General features: G+C 36.5%; 1 protein-coding gene across 1 annotated transcript in view; it reads right to left on the bottom strand.

The window, feature by feature from the left end:
- Positions 1–14,957, bottom strand: part of LOC113470236 (protein espinas-like) — a 30,357-nt gene extending 15,400 nt beyond the window's left edge. Inside the window, exon 1 of the mRNA XM_026828509.1 lies at positions 14,841–14,957. Coding sequence (XP_026684310.1) covers positions 14,841–14,956 — 116 coding nt within the window. The 5' untranslated portion in view covers position 14,957. The remainder of the gene's footprint in view (positions 1–14,840) is intronic.
- Between the last annotated feature and the right edge of the window lie 2,495 nt (positions 14,958–17,452).

Raw genomic sequence — 17,452 nt, forward strand, 5'->3', positions numbered from 1 at the left:
TGCAGTGTAATGAGCTAATAAGTAATGTGACTATTTATATTTGTTTTAAAGATGTCTACCAAGTTTAATTAAAATTGGACTTACCCTTGTAAAACCTACCTAATACCAAATTTCTTTACACACTTACACAGAGTCACACCAGAAGGAACGGAAATTTGAAATTATGAAGCCCTCAAATAAAACAAGGATGCAACACTGCCAGCCTAGTTAGCTTAGTTGGTAGTGCGTCTGCCTTGCAAGCGCTAGGCCGCGGGTTCGATTCCCGCCCGGGGCGGATTTTATCCTTTTGACCTGTAATAGAACAAAAAGAACAAAAGTAACTGTTGGAAAGTGAAAACAAATGGACACACACAAGGAGTTTATTTGACAAGAAACAAAAATATCACAAACAAACATGGGGAAGAACGTCAAAGAAAGAACAAAAAAATAAATATAGAAACCTATAGAAAACTGTACAAAGGGGTATACCTAGTACAAAGCGAATAGAAACTTAACGAAAACAGTACAAAGATAAATGTATCTACATATTATGCTGTACGGATAAATCATTCGGAAAAATAGTACTCGTCTTCATGAGCCTTTACTAAGACTAAACAGCTAAACACACAAGATGATCAGTGACCAGAAGAACTCACTTCAAAAAGGGACCCGTCACCCGTATCCTTAAAAAAAAATAAATAAAAAAGGATGCAACACGAAAGGCTAAGATCGGAGCAACGGTATTTCGATCGCTTTTTGGCTGTTTTCAGCTCTACTAACTAAACATCTAAAGGCCACCTTTAAGGACAAAAACTCCATGAGACGACGGAGTTCCGAATGATCAAAGGAATGAATAACAAAGGAATCAAAGGAAAGTCGCGTTTGCTCATCGAGTGCGGTGTCCAATATCACCTTTATAGTGAGTGGTCTGATCAGTGCTAGACGTATTTAGAGTGGTAATTCTCTCACTCTTAAAATATCTCATCATTCTTTTGTCTTTACTGATCCTTCCCTTCGTGAACTAAAATTTCACCCGGTTCTCTCCTCAACCCAATTCTCACAAAGTCACAATACTAAAAGCCAAGAAAAATGTTTTAGAAACAAGTCCGGAGAGTGAAAAAAGTTGCTGGATTGTTGCATAAACATGTTGAGAAACAATGTTTCTTATAAAAGTTGAGATTATTTGATTGTTGAGATTGATTGTTGAGAAACAATGTTTCTTATAAAAGTGTTGCTCGTGGATACTTGGCTTGTATGAGGCATTGATTTGTAAGTAGGAGTAAAGAGTGAGTTCCGTATTGATGGAGTGACCCCTATGATTCATTCAGGTACTGAACTACCAACCACGTTCCAATTCTCTTAACTTCAATCTCCTATAGTCGCGTTTGCCCAAACATCATCGAGTGCGGTGTCCAATATCACCTTTATAGTGAGTGGCCTGATCAGTGCTAGACGTATTTAGAGTGGTGATTCTCTCGCTCTTAAAATATCCCATCATTCTTTTGTCTTTACTGATCCTTCCCTTCGTGAACTAAAATTTCACCCGGTTCTCTCCTCAACCCAATTCTCACAAAGTCACAAATAGTGTTGGGAATAATCGATTATTTCACATAATCGATTATCAATAATCGATTATAAAAAATAATCGATTAATCGATTATTAATCGGATATCTTGGAGAACACTGCCTATTATGTTCTTCAATGTTCTGAAACTACTTATTTTATTATGATTTTCTGATCACTTGATCACTGATCGTGTGATCTTTCGTTGTAAGGACGAAACAATTGGAGCTGATTCTCCTTGTTGGAGGAGGTATACGCGTGGTCCTCATCACAATCATTATCCAGCCAACTAGCCGTATAGCTTCTTTCCCTAATAATAATAATGTTTTATTGTGCATAAATAGGTATACAATAAATGTATGTACACAAATCAGAAAGATTTACAGATGTTAAAGAATGATGAAGAAGAAGAAGAAGAAGAAGAAGAAGAAGAAGAAGAAGAAGAAGAAGAAGAAGAAGATTTACAAAAAAAGCACAAAGTTGAAGAAAAAAAAGTTGAGAACTTATTCGAAGACGTCACTATTAGATGACACTCCCGATGTGGCAATCTTCTCGATATGTGTCTGTGAAGCTATAAATAAGGATTCCAAGATTTCTTGATAAGTGTGCAAATTGAGCTTCACCTATGCAAATATATTGAATTTTAGTAAGTGTTAAGGGCACTTCTTGTACTTTTAGCACATCACATTCAACCAGTTAAGACTTAAGTCAGTTAAGTCTAATGACTAATGCCTAATAATAATAATGTTTTATTGTGCATAAATAGGTATACAATAAATGTATGTACACAAATCAGAAAGATTTACAGATGTTAAAGAATGATGAAGAAGAAGAAGAAGAAGAAGAAGAAGAAGAAGAAGAAGAAGAAGAAGAAGAAGAAGATTTACAAAAAAAGCACAAAGTTGAAGAAAAAAAAGTTGAGAACTTATTCGAAGACGTCACTATTAGATGACACTCCCGATGTGGCAATCTTCTCGATATGTGTCTGTGAAGCTATAAATAAGGATTCCAAGATTTCTTGATAAGTGTGCAAATTGAGCTTCACCTATGCAAATATATTGAATTTTAGTAAGTGTTAATGAATTTACCTCTGTGAAGGATATTGCTATGTGAAAGAGTGCTCGATTCGTATGGTAAATAGTATTAGGCCGGATACACACGATACATGTCCCCCAACTTGGTCTTTCAAGAGATGGTCCTCCAATAGGTCGTGAGTATGCGATATCTTTACACAAAGTAGTTACCCGTGCTTTGCCAGGGGAAATAGATAACTCAAGATTGGTTGAGATTTCGGCAAAATCCTCTCTTAACATCTAGAGCACATTAGGATTATTCCTACCAAATTTCAGCTTTCTTAAGTGTTGGGATTCTGGAGATCTCACTCACACACTGATCGCTATTTCTCCAAAAAAAAAAACAACACCTACCTAGAAAGCTGAAATTTGCGAGGAATATTCCCAATATGTTCTAGATGAGCTATGAAAGAGGATTTTGCCGAAATCTCAACCGATCTCGAGTTATGATCAAAATTCCGTGGCAAATCTGTTATGTAGTTTAGATCAATCTGTTATGTAGTTTGTGTGTATTTCGATCGTTCAAGACCTGAAATTTGCGCAAACATCGTGTGCAGTCTACACACGTAACAATCTGTCGAAAAACCACGTTGAAAGCCCTTTGTACCGGGCTTTACGATGACATTAGTATTGGTAAAAGAGTACATCTCTCTCTCCTCTCTATGGTATTGATATGGTAAATAGTGTGCTTCAATACTCTTCAAATCTGCTGCTGAGAGTTCTTGCCAAATATGGACAGAACCACTTCTATGATGAAAAAAGTTTTCTCACCTTCTTAATTCTTTTATCACTTTCTTGAATTCTTCTTTTTGTTCTTCTTCTACATTTAAATCTTTAATATTATAATATTCACTTTCAAAATTGTCTCCTTGTTATACTCATTTTTGACTTCTTATTTATTCTCTTCTTCCCAAGCTCAATGAATGATCTCTTAACTTTGTGCTTTTTTTTGTCCTCTTCTTCCATTTCTTTTGTCTCAGAATATTATTTCTTTATTTAGAATGGTGTATAGGTTTGCATTTTCTTCTTATTTCATTTTTTGTGTTCCTACCTACCTATCTTCTAAAGCCAAATGATTTGGTGAAATGTTAAAATGTGTTCTGTCTTTTCTGTCACAAATACCATCTTCCTTGAGATGGTTTATGATATCCTGTTCCTTCTCATTATCCCCTTTAACATCCGCTTGACTTTATCTTTTTTATCTCTATCTTTTCTTCTTCTGCTTGTTGCTCCACCCACGCCATGATTTTTTGCAACGTTGTCAAGAATATTTTGATCAGTTTTTTTTTTTTTTTTTTTTTTTTTTTTTTTTTTTTTTCCCCCCATTTACCATGCCTAGTCACATTACTAGTGGTTGTTCCTCATAGTTCCATTACTGATAATTGTTCCCCATGCCTAGTCACATTACTAGTGGTTGTTCCTCATAGTTCCATTACTGATAGTTGTTCCCCATCCTTAGTTCCATTACTGATGTTGTTGGTGCTTGAGAGTGTCATCTGATCAATAATATTGATATGAACTCAATTAGAGGGACCTCCCTGTGGTGAAATCTATCAAATTGATCAAATTGGTTATTTCTTATTTCTAACAAATTGATCAACATGTGAAAGTGATTCTCTTGACAGGGACACCCTCGCAGAACAACCAGTGTCCCAGATTTCCAGAAACAACTTCCTCCAGTAAGTACTACATACATGTAGTTATCTCCCCTTCTTGCTATGGGTACTTTGGTATATCTTTCCTTTTTCTCATTTTTTCTCTCAAATACTACAACTTCATCATCATTATTCGATGTACGAGTACCTATACTTTTTCGTTTTCTATGAGTCTGAGAAGGTTCCTCCCATCTCATATTTAATAATATTTTCACCTATTTTCAATAATATTTACTTGAATATCTGTATTACGTAAATGATTTAAAATCAAGACTAGAGCCCGTTCTCCCTTTATTTCCAATATAATGTTTAAGTCACCCATCCATTTATTGAGTAAATGATTTAAAATCAAGACTAGAGCCCGTTCTCCCTTTATTTCCAATATAATGTTTAAGTCACCCATCCATTTATTGCCCCTACAGCATGGAAACGAAGCAAAATCACTTTTGACAGCAAAGACAGTAGGCAGTAGCCATTCCAACCCAATGAAGTATGTATGTATGTATGCACCGCTACACAAGCAAGGCTATGGAAGTCCCTATCTTGATTGTAGAAGTATTTAAGCACGCTCAAATAAGGCTATCAGATGATGGAGTCAAGTTTGAAGGTGTGAGCCGAGCGAAATTAATTCCTAAATCACTTCTGACAGCAAAGACACTAGGCAGTAGCCATCCCAACCCAATGAAGTATGTATGTATGTATGTACCGCTACACAAGCACAGCTATGGAAGTCCCTATCTTGATTGTAGAAGTATTTAAGAACGCTCAAATAAGGCTATCAGATGATGGAGTCAAGTTTGAAGGTGTGAGCCGAGCGAAATTAATTCCTAACATATCCACTTAACGAAAAAAAAAGCAAGTAGGTGGCCACTAAACAAAAAATTTAATTGAAATGTTTTTTCTTCTTCTTCTTCTTCTTCTTCTTCTTCTTCTTCTTCTTCTTCTTCTTCTTCTTCCACTAAACACTTCATCATTTTCTAAGAGCCAGAGTGTCAACTGAACCGGATTTGGAGCAGGTTCCGAGAACGAGATTTTGATCTTATCATTATTTTATCTTATTTCGAGTCAATTTGTTGCCTTAAAGCTTAACTCCGTGCTGGGGGTCATCATCAGAGGGGGCATTAGTAACTTCTGGGCAATTCCCAATACTGATTGGTTCCATTTTATTATTGCTTTTTGGCTGAATTTCCTTTAGCAATGAACTATTTATTGGTTTTTCTGTTTTTTACTTTCTATTACTACAGTATAGCGAGCTATACTAGTTCTTTTTTTTCTGTTACATCATCTGTTTCTGGAGTGCCCATATTCCGTTGCTTTCCTGCTTACAGTTGACTCGTAAAAAATAAGAGACAAAGAAACTTACCCTGATGGGCCTAAAGGTAGAAACACACTGCCCTCATGTCACGTGAGCTCATGAGGCGTGAGGGCAGTAGGTACCTTAATACTATACACCAATGAAATATGTAGTTCGAGGTTTTGTAGCCTCTTCGCTTACCTGAAATCAAAAGAGAAAGAAATAGGATGATAATATACGTATGATCCAGTGCTCGTTTCAATTCGGTGGCTCAAATCACTTGGTTTTTGGGGATCTTGAATAATGTTCTGGTGTTTGAGGTTTGAGGAAATGAAATGAATAGCAAGATCCATGGTATAACTGTCAGATTAGAGCCTAATGCTTAATCCGTTTTACAACAGTGACGTCTCTGTAGTGATAGGCCGGCCACTCACTATCAGGTAGATCTGACAGGCGGACCTGTTCAGGCGTACCTGTCATATCTACCTGATAATGAGTGGCCGGCTAAAGACAAGAGACCTGGGCCTCTGAATTTCCGTACTCCATGTTCGGCAATTCTTCTTCTCCTAATTCCCTTTCACATTAATCTGCTACAGGCTACAGCTGGAATTATCTGTAAATCTAAAATTATTTGGAGAATAAAAAAGAAACAAAATCAATAATATTGACATTGGCTTCAGTAATCTTTCCAGACTTTTATCTTAAGGTGGCGTTCCGATCCTAGCTGCCGGGTCGCGCGACCAAGCTGTGCGACCGCTGCCTACTGCTTCCTATGTATTCTTATGAAGTACTTTCCGAACCAAGCTGCCTGGTCGCGCAACACGGCTGCTCTATTTGGGTCGCGCTGCCCAGTCGCTCTGAGTAGTCGCCTGGTCGTGAGGTTTTCATGTGATTTAAAATACTATTTTTGTAATAATTTGTTCGACTGGAAGTTTGTAATGGAAGTCGTACCCTGACGTTCCGAAGAAAATGTGGATGATGCAGTGATAGAGCATTTAGGACATTCTATCAGTTGTTGTTGTTAACGTTTATGTCGACATTTCACTCCTCCTCCTACAATCAAAGGAAAGCAGCCACCTTTCTATCAGTGTATCCTACAATCTTACAACAATGGAGTAACACCTCTATTGAACACTCTGTGTACAATATCCATGAGGGTTCCTGACAGCTAATCAACTCCCTGACGTTCCGAAGAAAATGTGCATGATACAGGGATAGAACATTTAGGACTTTCTATTAGTTGTTGTTGTTGTTGTTGTTGTTGTTAATTTATGTCGACATTTCACTCCTCCTACAATCAAAGGAAAGCAGCCACCTTTCTATCAGTCTATCCTACAATCTTACGACAATGGAGTAACACCTCTATTGAACACTCTGTGTACAATATCCATGAGGGTTCCTGACAGCTAATCAACTCTATTGAACACTCTGTATAAGGTTCCTGACACCCACACTATCTGGCAGCACCCGCTAGTAAATCCTAATCAAGTATAAGGCAATACTAACACTAATATCAAACACAGAGTATATGCAAAGCACTGAGTAAAGCAGTATAGTGATATAGTTGGAGTACTAATACGAGTACTAAGACAATACTAAGGCAGAACAAAATACTGAACATGGTCGGAGTAATACCAACTACCAAGGCAAAACACAGAGTATAGGCAAAGTATTAGCTAGAGTCGGTTGTTGAAATTACTAACGAGAACAAAAAGAAAAAAGAAAAAAAAGAGGAAAGAGGAAAGAAACAAAATCAATAATTGGCATTGGCTTCAGTAGTCTTTCCAGACTTTTATCTTAAGGTGGCGTTCCGATCCTAGCTGCCGGGTCGCGCGACCAAGCTGTGCGACCGCTGCCAATGTGAAATATGATTGAATCTTTTAATTTTGCATCAATCTTCTTCTTTTTTCTCGCCTTTTCCCGTGTTTAGACAGGGTCGGCGTTTTTCGTCAGCTTCTAAATCAGCCCTAACTAGGGTGATTGCTTTGGGCTGACATTTGTTTTTGGCCACAATTTGGTTTATTTTTGCATCAGCAGCACCTTCCAATACTATTCGACACTTTTCTTCCGATATTTTCGTGGTTCAATAGATTAGAATATACCCTGCTTATACTGCCCGAATGATATTGAAAAGCCCCTTTACTCCCGCAGTCTAAACAATCAGGTACTTGCAAGTAAAGTATCGATAGTTTGCGACCGATATCGTAACCCTGTTTGACTTGGATTACGTTAATACTTGGGTAGCACAGCACTAGCCTTAGTGTAGTTCTGATATTTATTTATTTATTTTATTGTACAGGATTACAACAGGTGCATAGTACAAAGTCATACAAAGAACCAGAAATACAATGTTGAACAGGTTATCAGAATAGAACAATTAAGATAATTATAACTATGACTAAATTAAAGCAGATAATTGAGATAATGATCATCTAAATACCTTTATATGTAATTTAAAAAAATAAATAAAAAAAAAAAAAACACACATTACCTATAAATGTTAATATAAAGAAGAGCAGAAGATTATTTACATGTAACATGACTAAATGACTGAAGTCAATTAGTCAGAGCAATTTAAGTATTAAACAATTTAAACAAGCAGATAAATGAATGCATAACCTATAAATGTTAATATAAAGAAGAGCAGAAGATTATTTACATGTAACATGACTAAATGACTGAAGTCAATTAGTCAGAGCAATTTAAGTATTAAACAATTTAAACAAGCAGATAAATGAATGCATAACCTATAAATGTTAATATAAAGAAGAGCAGAAGATTATTTACATGTAACATGACTAAATGACTGAAATCAATTTGTCAGAGCAATTTAAGTATTAAACAATTTAAACAAGCAGATAAATGAATGCATAACCTATAAATGTTAATATAAAGAAGAGCAGAAGATTATTTACATGTAACATGACTAAATGACTGAAATCAATTTGTCAGAGCAATTTAAGTATTAAACAATTTAAACAAGCAGATAAATGAATGCATAACCTATAAATGTTAATATAAAGAAGAGCAGAAGATTATTTACATGTAACATGACTAAATGACTGAAATCAATTTGTCAGAGCAATTTAAGTATTAAACAATTTAAACAAGCAGATAAATGAATGCATAACCTATAAATGTTAATATAAAGAAGAGCAGAAGATTATTTACATGTAACATGACTAAATGACTGAAATCAATTTGTCAGAGCAATTTAAGTATTAAACAATTTAAACAAGCAGATAAATGAATGCATAACCTATAAATGTTAATATAAAGAAGAGCAGAAGATTATTTACATGTAACATGACTAAATGACTGAAATCAATTTGTCAGAGCAATTTAAGTATTAAACAATTTAAACAAGCAGATAAATGAATGCATAACCTATAAATGTTAATATAAAGAAGAGCAGAAGATTATTTACATGTAACATGACTAAATGACTGAAATCAATTTGTCAGAGCAATTTAAGTATTAAACAATTTAAACAAGCAGATAAATGAATGCATAACCTATAAATGTTAATATAAAGAAGAGCAGAAGATTATTTACATGTAACATGACTAAATGACTGAAATCAATTTGTCAGAGCAATTTAAGTATTAAACAATTTAAACAAGCAGATAAATGAATGCATAACCTATAAATGTTAATATAAAGAAGAGCAGAAGATTATTTACATGTAACATGACTAAATGACTGAAATCAATTTGTCAGAGCAATTTAAGTATTAAACAATTTAAACAAGCAGATAAATGAATGCATAACCTATAAATGTTAATATAAAGAAGAGCAGAAGATTATTTACATGTAACATGACTAAATGACTGAAATCAATTTGTCAGAGCAATTTAAGTATTAAACAATTTAAACAAGCAGATAAATGAATGCATAACCTATAAATGTTAATATAAAGAAGAGCAGAAGATTATTTACATGTAACAAAAAAACAACTGCGTAAAGTCTGACGTCACACATATTTGAACTCTTTCATTAGAACGGAAAATAAAAATTGAATTTTCGACCTTTTAAAGTTATTTTTACGGAGTTTTGACCTTAGATTTGGATTTTTTTCCCAACTTTTTACATAGGAATTGACCATTTATTAATAATTTTTACCCATTTGCAACTGCTCCATTGGCAAAAATACCAAAATGTGATTTTCTGATTATTTTTCATAATCGATTATACTTTCGATTATTTTTCATAATCGATTACGATTACGATTATCAATAATAATCGATTAATCGATTATCATAATCGATTATTCCCAACACTAGTCACAAACATCTTCCACTGTTTCAGCTTTACACATGGATCACATCTCACCTGAATAATTTATGTTCACATTCTTGTTGATTCCCCGAATATTTACGAGCTTCGGATATACTTTGAAATCCTGTCTATCTTAGGTAGGTATATCTCAAATCTTGACTGGCGAATTTGAGGAATTTCAGGCTATGTTCAAGTTTCTTCTTTCTTCTGATGGACGGTTTCATTTACTTCGTCTAACAGAGGGTAATCCGACATGTTTTGGGGGATATGTGATATGTGTACTTGAGGTATTTATTTTGCATACTCTGAGTTCTCTATATGATTTTGTAAGTCACGGTATGCAAAATAAATACTTTCTCATCGTCAATATTTGGTATTTGGACAAATTTGACAGCACCTTAATATAAATTCTTTTTCAAATTCCCAAGACAAAATTTAAGGGGCCGCAGAGGTGACAGTCAACCCGCTACTTATGCGTAGACCGTCTGACTGACCCTAGAGATCTAGGTCGGAACAGTCGGACCCTGTGTGGCGGAAAAAGCTTGAAAACTAGGTCTGTCAGACGCTCGCTGTCTGAGTGAGTGGCGGGTATTTCATCATCTTGTTCTTCTTTGTCTTCCTATGCTTCTCCTACCTTTTCTTCTTTTCCTTCTGCTTCTGTATCATATTCTTCCTTTGCTTATTTTCTGCCTCCTCCACTTCTTCACAATTCACTCTTATCTTCTTTTTCTACTTCTGCCTCTATTTCTTCTTCTTCATTTGCTTCACCTAATACCTCTTCTTCTTTTCTTCGGGTTATCTTCTTCTTCTTCCTTTGGGTGTTTTCTGCCTCCTCCACTTCTTCAATGGTTATCTTTTTCTTCATTTCTCTTCTTCTTCTTCTTCTTCTTCTTCTTCTTCTTCTCCTGCGCTGCGTATAGATTAAGATAAATATTGACAAGTGGGATAAGTGCGAGCGAGTCATTAATTCTCAAGTCAATAAGAACACCAAAGCGCAACCAAATAGACAAGAGATGAAAACACTTTACTACAGCCAATAACCAATCAGAATGGACTGTGTGGCGCTATAAGTGAACCGAATGGTAACTGATAAAATTAGAAGACACCAAATGACCACAGGCATTTTTCACAATTTTGGATTTCTCTCAAGAATTGGATACTAGAATTATGGACTTGCAGAAAAAGGGATCTTACAGAACCCTAGAGACCCAATTGGGGTTGAAGTGTTATGAGCTAATGAGTAATAGGGATGGGTAAATATTCTCTGAGTCGATTCAAAGAGTCGAATATTTCAAAAGAATCGTGAATCGCGATTCTTAAATTCAAAGAATCGCGATTCTTTGAAGAGTCGAGGTTGTACCTACGTTGCCGTGTCCTGTACAACTACAAACTACTCAATCTCATTGGTTACGAGAGTGATCCTGTGTACTGTCTCTCTCTCACTACAAAAGAATCGCGATTCTTTTAGAGTCGATTCTTTGAGTCGAATATTTGAAAAGAATCGAGTCGTGGTATTCGAATATTCAAAAAGAGTCGAATATCCCATCCCTAATGAGTAATGTGACTATTTATATTTGTTTTAAAGATGTCTACCAAGTTTAATTAAAATTGGACTTACCCTTGTAAAACCTACCTAATACCAAATTTCTTTACACACTTACACAGAGTCACACCAGAAGGAACGGAAATTTGAAATTATGAAGCCCTCAAATAAAACAAGGATGCAGCCCTGCCAGCCTAGTTAGCTTAGCTGGTAGTGCGTCTGCCTTGCAAGCGCTAGGCCGCGGGTTCGATTCCCGCCCGGGGCGGATTTTATCCTGATGGGATAATGTTCGTTCTCGGAACGGCTGGCTTTCTCCTATCCTGTCTTCCTTCTCTCTCCGATTTCGGGACGATAAGACCCTAGAGTTACAGTTCCCTCTGTCAAACCTCTTAAAAAAAAAAAAAAAAAAAAAAAAAAAAAAAAAAAAAAAAAAAAACAAAAAAACAAAACTCTTTTTCTTTACTAAATTTTTCGCTGTCACAGTCCAACCAAATTTTGTTTCGCAAATTTTCTTTGGCAGTTAGTTGCTCTCTAACTTTTTACGGTACTTTTTACTCCAATTATTTTTTTACTTAAATTACTTTCCGCTTATTTTTTTCCAAACTAAAATTTTTCTTTCATTTAATTTTTCGTTGGTAGTTTCGAGCAGCTGTGCATCAACTACGCCAACGAACACCTGCAGTACTACTTCAACCAGCACGTGTTTCAATACGAACAGGAAGAATACAACAAGGAGGGTATTCGTTGGCGCCATATTGAATTCTCGGACAATACGCTGTGTCTGCAGCTGGTCGAGGGGAAACCCAATGGTCTCCTGTGTGTTCTGGATGATCAAGCCAAGTAAGTTTTGAATAGAATAGAATAGAATAGAATAAGGAGGGAATTCGTTGGCGCCATATTGAATTCTCGGACAATACGCTGTGTCTGCAGCTGGTCGAGGGGAAACCCAATGGTCTCCTGTGTGTTCTTTATTTGTTCATAGAAGACAAATAATTGTGTACCTTGGTGGATTTATGTGAGATATTGGCATTCCTATAGGGAGCTATACTGCGGGTATGCTACTTACGCTCAGACAGTCTAAGAGACGTATGTCGAAAGCTGTTTTCGCCCCACACGTTCCAACGCTCTGAGAGACCTAGCTCTATCAGACGGTCTGCGTGTAGGCGATGAAATGCCAACCATTTTTCGAAATTCTCGACAGTTTCCGTGCACATACCTGAGTGTTCTTTTCCGTTGCCCTATCGGCATACCCGGTACCGGGTTGGGAATCATTCAACTCCTTATCAACCATATTCTCATAGGTAGCTCGAGTGATAACCGAAGTAGCTGCATAAACGGCCCTTAGTATGCATAAGATATGGGCCCATAACTGAAGTACATACTCCTGTTAGATATGGGTATGCATAGGATAGGAAGTACTTGCATAGGATATGGGGCCCATAGGTAGGTTCTGTGAGCATTAATTGAAAAAGTAAATAGCAGGAATAATTCACTAAGTAGATATGTAGATAGGTAAAGCAGAAGAAGATAGGTGATAGGAAATTATTTACCGAGTACCTATACCTGGAGCAGAAGATGGGGAGAATATTTATTTACTGACTACCTGACGATAGGAAATTACAGATTATGAAGCAATAAAAATGCATTTACCCGTTGATAAGGATACTTGCTATAGCTTGCTACTAGTACTAAAGATGTGTATGTATCAGAGTCAGTGAGTGAATGAGTTATAAATAACGAACTACTCTCCTCAGTGAAAAGCTTTGATAAGCAAAGTTCCAGTAGAGAGAACAGTGATAAAGTTTTCTGCAGTTCCCGTCAATTCATAGCAGTAACTTGGTAGTAAGATCTATTGATGTCAATCGACCAAAGCTTCCTTAGAATAGGATATAGAACCTTATTTACCCTGCCCGAATAGGACTGAAAAGTCCCTTTACTCCATCACCCTGCTTAAATCTTTATCCTTTCCAATTTCAATATGGATAAATTGTGTTGTTATTTGAGGGAGAATGATAGCATCAATAATCATTGACTTTTCACCTGACTCACAAATACTGGGATGAGGTAACATTTCAAATGCAGAAGTCCATCATAATAATATATACGTATGATCTAGTGCTCGTTTCAATTCGGTGGCTTAATCAGTGAGCGTATTAACACGATCACTTGGTTTTTGGGGATCTTGAATAATGTTCTGGTGTTTGAGGAAATGAAATGAATAACAAGATCCATGGTATAACTGTCAGATTAGAGCCTAATGCTCAATCCGTTTTACAACAGTGACGTCTCTGTAGTTGTAGGCCGGCCACTCACTATCAGGTAGATCTGACAGGCGGACCTGTTCAGGGGTACCTGTCATATCTACCTGATAGTGAGTGGCCGGCTAAAGACAAGAGACCTAGGCCTCTGAATTTCCGTACTCCATGTTCGGCAATTCTTCTTCTCCTATCACAAATATCTTCCACTGTCTCAGCTTTACACATGGATCACATCACATCTCACCTGAATAATTTATGTTCACATTCTTGTTGATTCCCCGAATATTTACGAGCTTCGGATATATCTTCATTTATTATTTCACATAATATATTATATTAGGAGTTGTGACCGGAGATAAAGAACGTCTTCTGAAACAAGCTGAGTAGGTAAGCTGACCATTCTTTCTCATTCTCGTATCTTGATGGTGAAAAAAAAAACTGTTGAAAAACCACTGAGGATTTGAAGAATTTACGCGAGTTTTGATGATTCCTTGATGGGCGCTGTTGATGCTGTATCTTCGGTAGCTCCTGGGTTGTGGTTTTCTCAAACATGAACATTTAACTTACAGTTTTTTTTCTTTTCTTGGGCGAGGCGCCTAGTTACAAGACTTTTAGGCTTTGAGATAGACTTTGAGAGGGTTACAAAACTTTTTTCAATAGTTAAAATTGCAACACAAAGAAACATTGATAAGCGAGTTGATAATGGCTATTTTAAAACGAATTTTTAGTACTTTTATGAAATTTACACGTGAAACACACAATTTATCGATATAATCTATAAATGCCGACAAAATTCTGACTAAACTCAAATTTTGAAATTTTTCGAATGGGTAAAATAAACTACACACAACAGAGAACAAAACACAAAGCGAAATGCCCAAAAAAATGCCCAAAATTGTTGAACGAGGTACTTTTGACGATACGAACACGAGGCGTGAAAAGCGAGTTTGAACTAGAGTCTTTGAGGTTTCGAGTGTGAAACAGAGAAAAAACACCACAAATTCTGCTTGCCTTAGAAAAGCATACACTTCCTGTATGTAGTTATGTGTACCTCGTAGGTTGGTCCCATTATCGCTGAGGATGTATGACGGCAGTCCTCTTCTCCCTATAAATCTATCTAGGGCAGCCAGAAATGCCTCCGTGGATAAGGATGACACTAACTTTGTGGTTTTCTCAAACATGAACATTTAACTTACAGTTTTTTTTCTTTTCTTGGGCGAGGCGCCTCCTGAGAGTCCTGGGATTCACTTTCGTTCCGCATCCGCACTTGTTGATCTTCGGTGGGTTCGATGATTAAGAGAGAGCGAGCCATCCCGGTCCAATGGGGATTTTTTCTTCCTTCCTTGTGTTGTCTTTCGGCCGAGCTCGGTGTGTCGCGTTTTCCATGGAGGTTGCCGAGTGGTGGATTTCGTTCGTTTCCATGGGAGGTTACCGAGGTAATGGAATTTCATTTAAATTACTTTAGTCGCGAAGCCGCGCGGACAGATGCTCATGATGATTTAGTGGATGAATTTATAAGAATGACGACCACTCGAATGGAAGGTTGTTCGATTTTTGGAATGAACGACGGTGGTGAATTTCTTATTTTCTTCTTCTTTTGAAGAACCCATATGTTGAAACGTTTTCCGGATGAACAAAAATTAGATATACAATCGATTTATGTATATCAAACAAACCTAGCAGCAAATACCTCCTGAACCTATCCTTAACTTTTCAAGTAACCTGTTTCCTAGCGTGTCACACTATATTTCGACTGTCACCAAAAATATTCCCGAATATAAATCATCTCGACAAGAAAACAAAAAGTAAAGAGAATAGCAAGCACAACAACGAGTTTGATGTTGGAATATAATGGAGAAATTCAGCCTAAAAATACTAGTATGGCTTGTTTTCCACGCGAATATCGCAGTCGACCTACATTGTGGACCGCTGCTTAACATAGCTTTGAAACTTTTTTTGAGATCGTCCAATGATCGAGTAATCCAAGGATGGTGCTTGGACCCAATTAGTTCTCACTGACCTGTTGAGCGAGCATTTTCTTTCATGTTCCATCACATACTTAGTCTCGCAAGTGTTCCTAGCCTCAGACTCTCATAAATAGGTTCATTATAGACTCCTGTAAATTATTAACAAATAGCCTTTGGGTACAGTAATCCACTAGGTTGCTCCGTGGGTATTTAACATAATTTGTATCCGCCGCATGGCCTAAGTCCACATTACACATTTCACTAAGTGGTCTTGTTCCTCATAGCTTCCATTACTTGATAGTTGTTTTCCCCATCCTTAGTTCCATTACTGATGTGTTGGTGGTGCTTCCAATAGAGTTAAAACGTGTGAATAGTTCTTAGAACCTTAGGAATAAATGACGCGAAAGTGTCTGGTGTATAGCTCTTCTGAACGGTGTAGCCCTCACAGGTAGATTATCACTCGCAGAAGCTTATTCCAAGAGTTGAAAAAAAAGAAGTTGAAACACGAAAAAAACCATTTAGAAAGAAACAGAGAGAGAGTTAGAAGAAGAAGAAGAAAAGAAGAAGAAGAAGAAGAAGGAAGAAGTAGTGAGAGAGAGACATTTTAGAAAGACTAAACCACATGTATGTTACAATAACATATGGATAAGAATACGTGTTATTTGTGTAATAATAATAATCCCTTTCTTCGATTATGTCCGATCAAACCCACCTATTCACTAACACTACTCCTGGTGCGCATATGGAGAGGTTGTTCCTCTCTAGTCGAGGTAACAAAGCGAGGGAACTGTGCTTTCTAGTGTGTATTCACTAGTTCACTAGTCTTGTTTAGTATTATTTTATTCAGAAAGTCTTGTACCTGGTCGGTTGTATTATTCCGTCACAACGAGGGTCTATCAGGTATCTTCTAACTCATCACCTTCAATTCCCATTGTCTCGTCCGAAGATATTCTACTCCTCTAAGCTTCAATTCTCTTACCTTGCACCAACCATCAAAGTCCTGCCTACTTACTTAGTATCCCCAGTGAGGTAGTTATGCCCTTTGAGTGAGAAAATGATGGATGAATGTGTTAGTTTACGAGTATGTTCGGTTCAGTTAGGGTGCTCGTTTGTGAAAATATTCTTTTAACAAAGAGTTGTTAGTGTAGAGTTGTTAGTTTATTAGAGTTGAGAAATGATTCTTTGTAACAAAGAGTTGTACAATGAGGTTTTTAGGGTCGGGTTGAAACAAAGTGAGAGGCCTGAGACAAATGGTTGTAAAAAAACCGAAAATCATACCCAACTTTCAACGCGTTGTAAGTTTTGTAAACAAAGCGTTGTTATCGAGTTGACAACCCTTTGTTTACAAACGTCACCCGTCACCCATGATCCGAAATATTATGTTCGATTCGTTACGGAGAGTATTATCCTTGTTCTACACTTCATTGGTTCATTGTTGTGATAGAGAACTATTTTCCTGAGATCTGATTCCGATCACGACACGATGGGTTCATAATTGCATTAGTTCCAGTTGGTCCCAATGCTATAGCCATGTTAACGAGACTGTTTAACTGAAGTCAGTAAATCTGTACAATGTACATTTATTAGAAGACGAGAAGAAATATAATTGTAAATATCCAATACGTAAGTAAATAGACGAACAAATTTAACAAATTATGAATTTTATGAATTTAACGAGACTGTTTAACTGAAGTCAGTAAATCTGTACAATGTACATTTATTAGAAGACGAGAAGAAATATAATTGTAAATATCCAATACGTAAGTAAATAGACGAACAAATTTAACAAATTATGAATTTTATGAATTTAACGAGACTGTTTAACTGAAGTCAGTAAATCT

The sequence above is a fragment of the Diaphorina citri genome, unplaced genomic scaffold (assembly GCF_000475195.1).
Source record: "Diaphorina citri unplaced genomic scaffold, Diaci psyllid genome assembly version 1.1 scaffold1459, whole genome shotgun sequence".
Lineage (NCBI taxonomy): Eukaryota > Metazoa > Arthropoda > Insecta > Hemiptera > Psyllidae > Diaphorina > Diaphorina citri.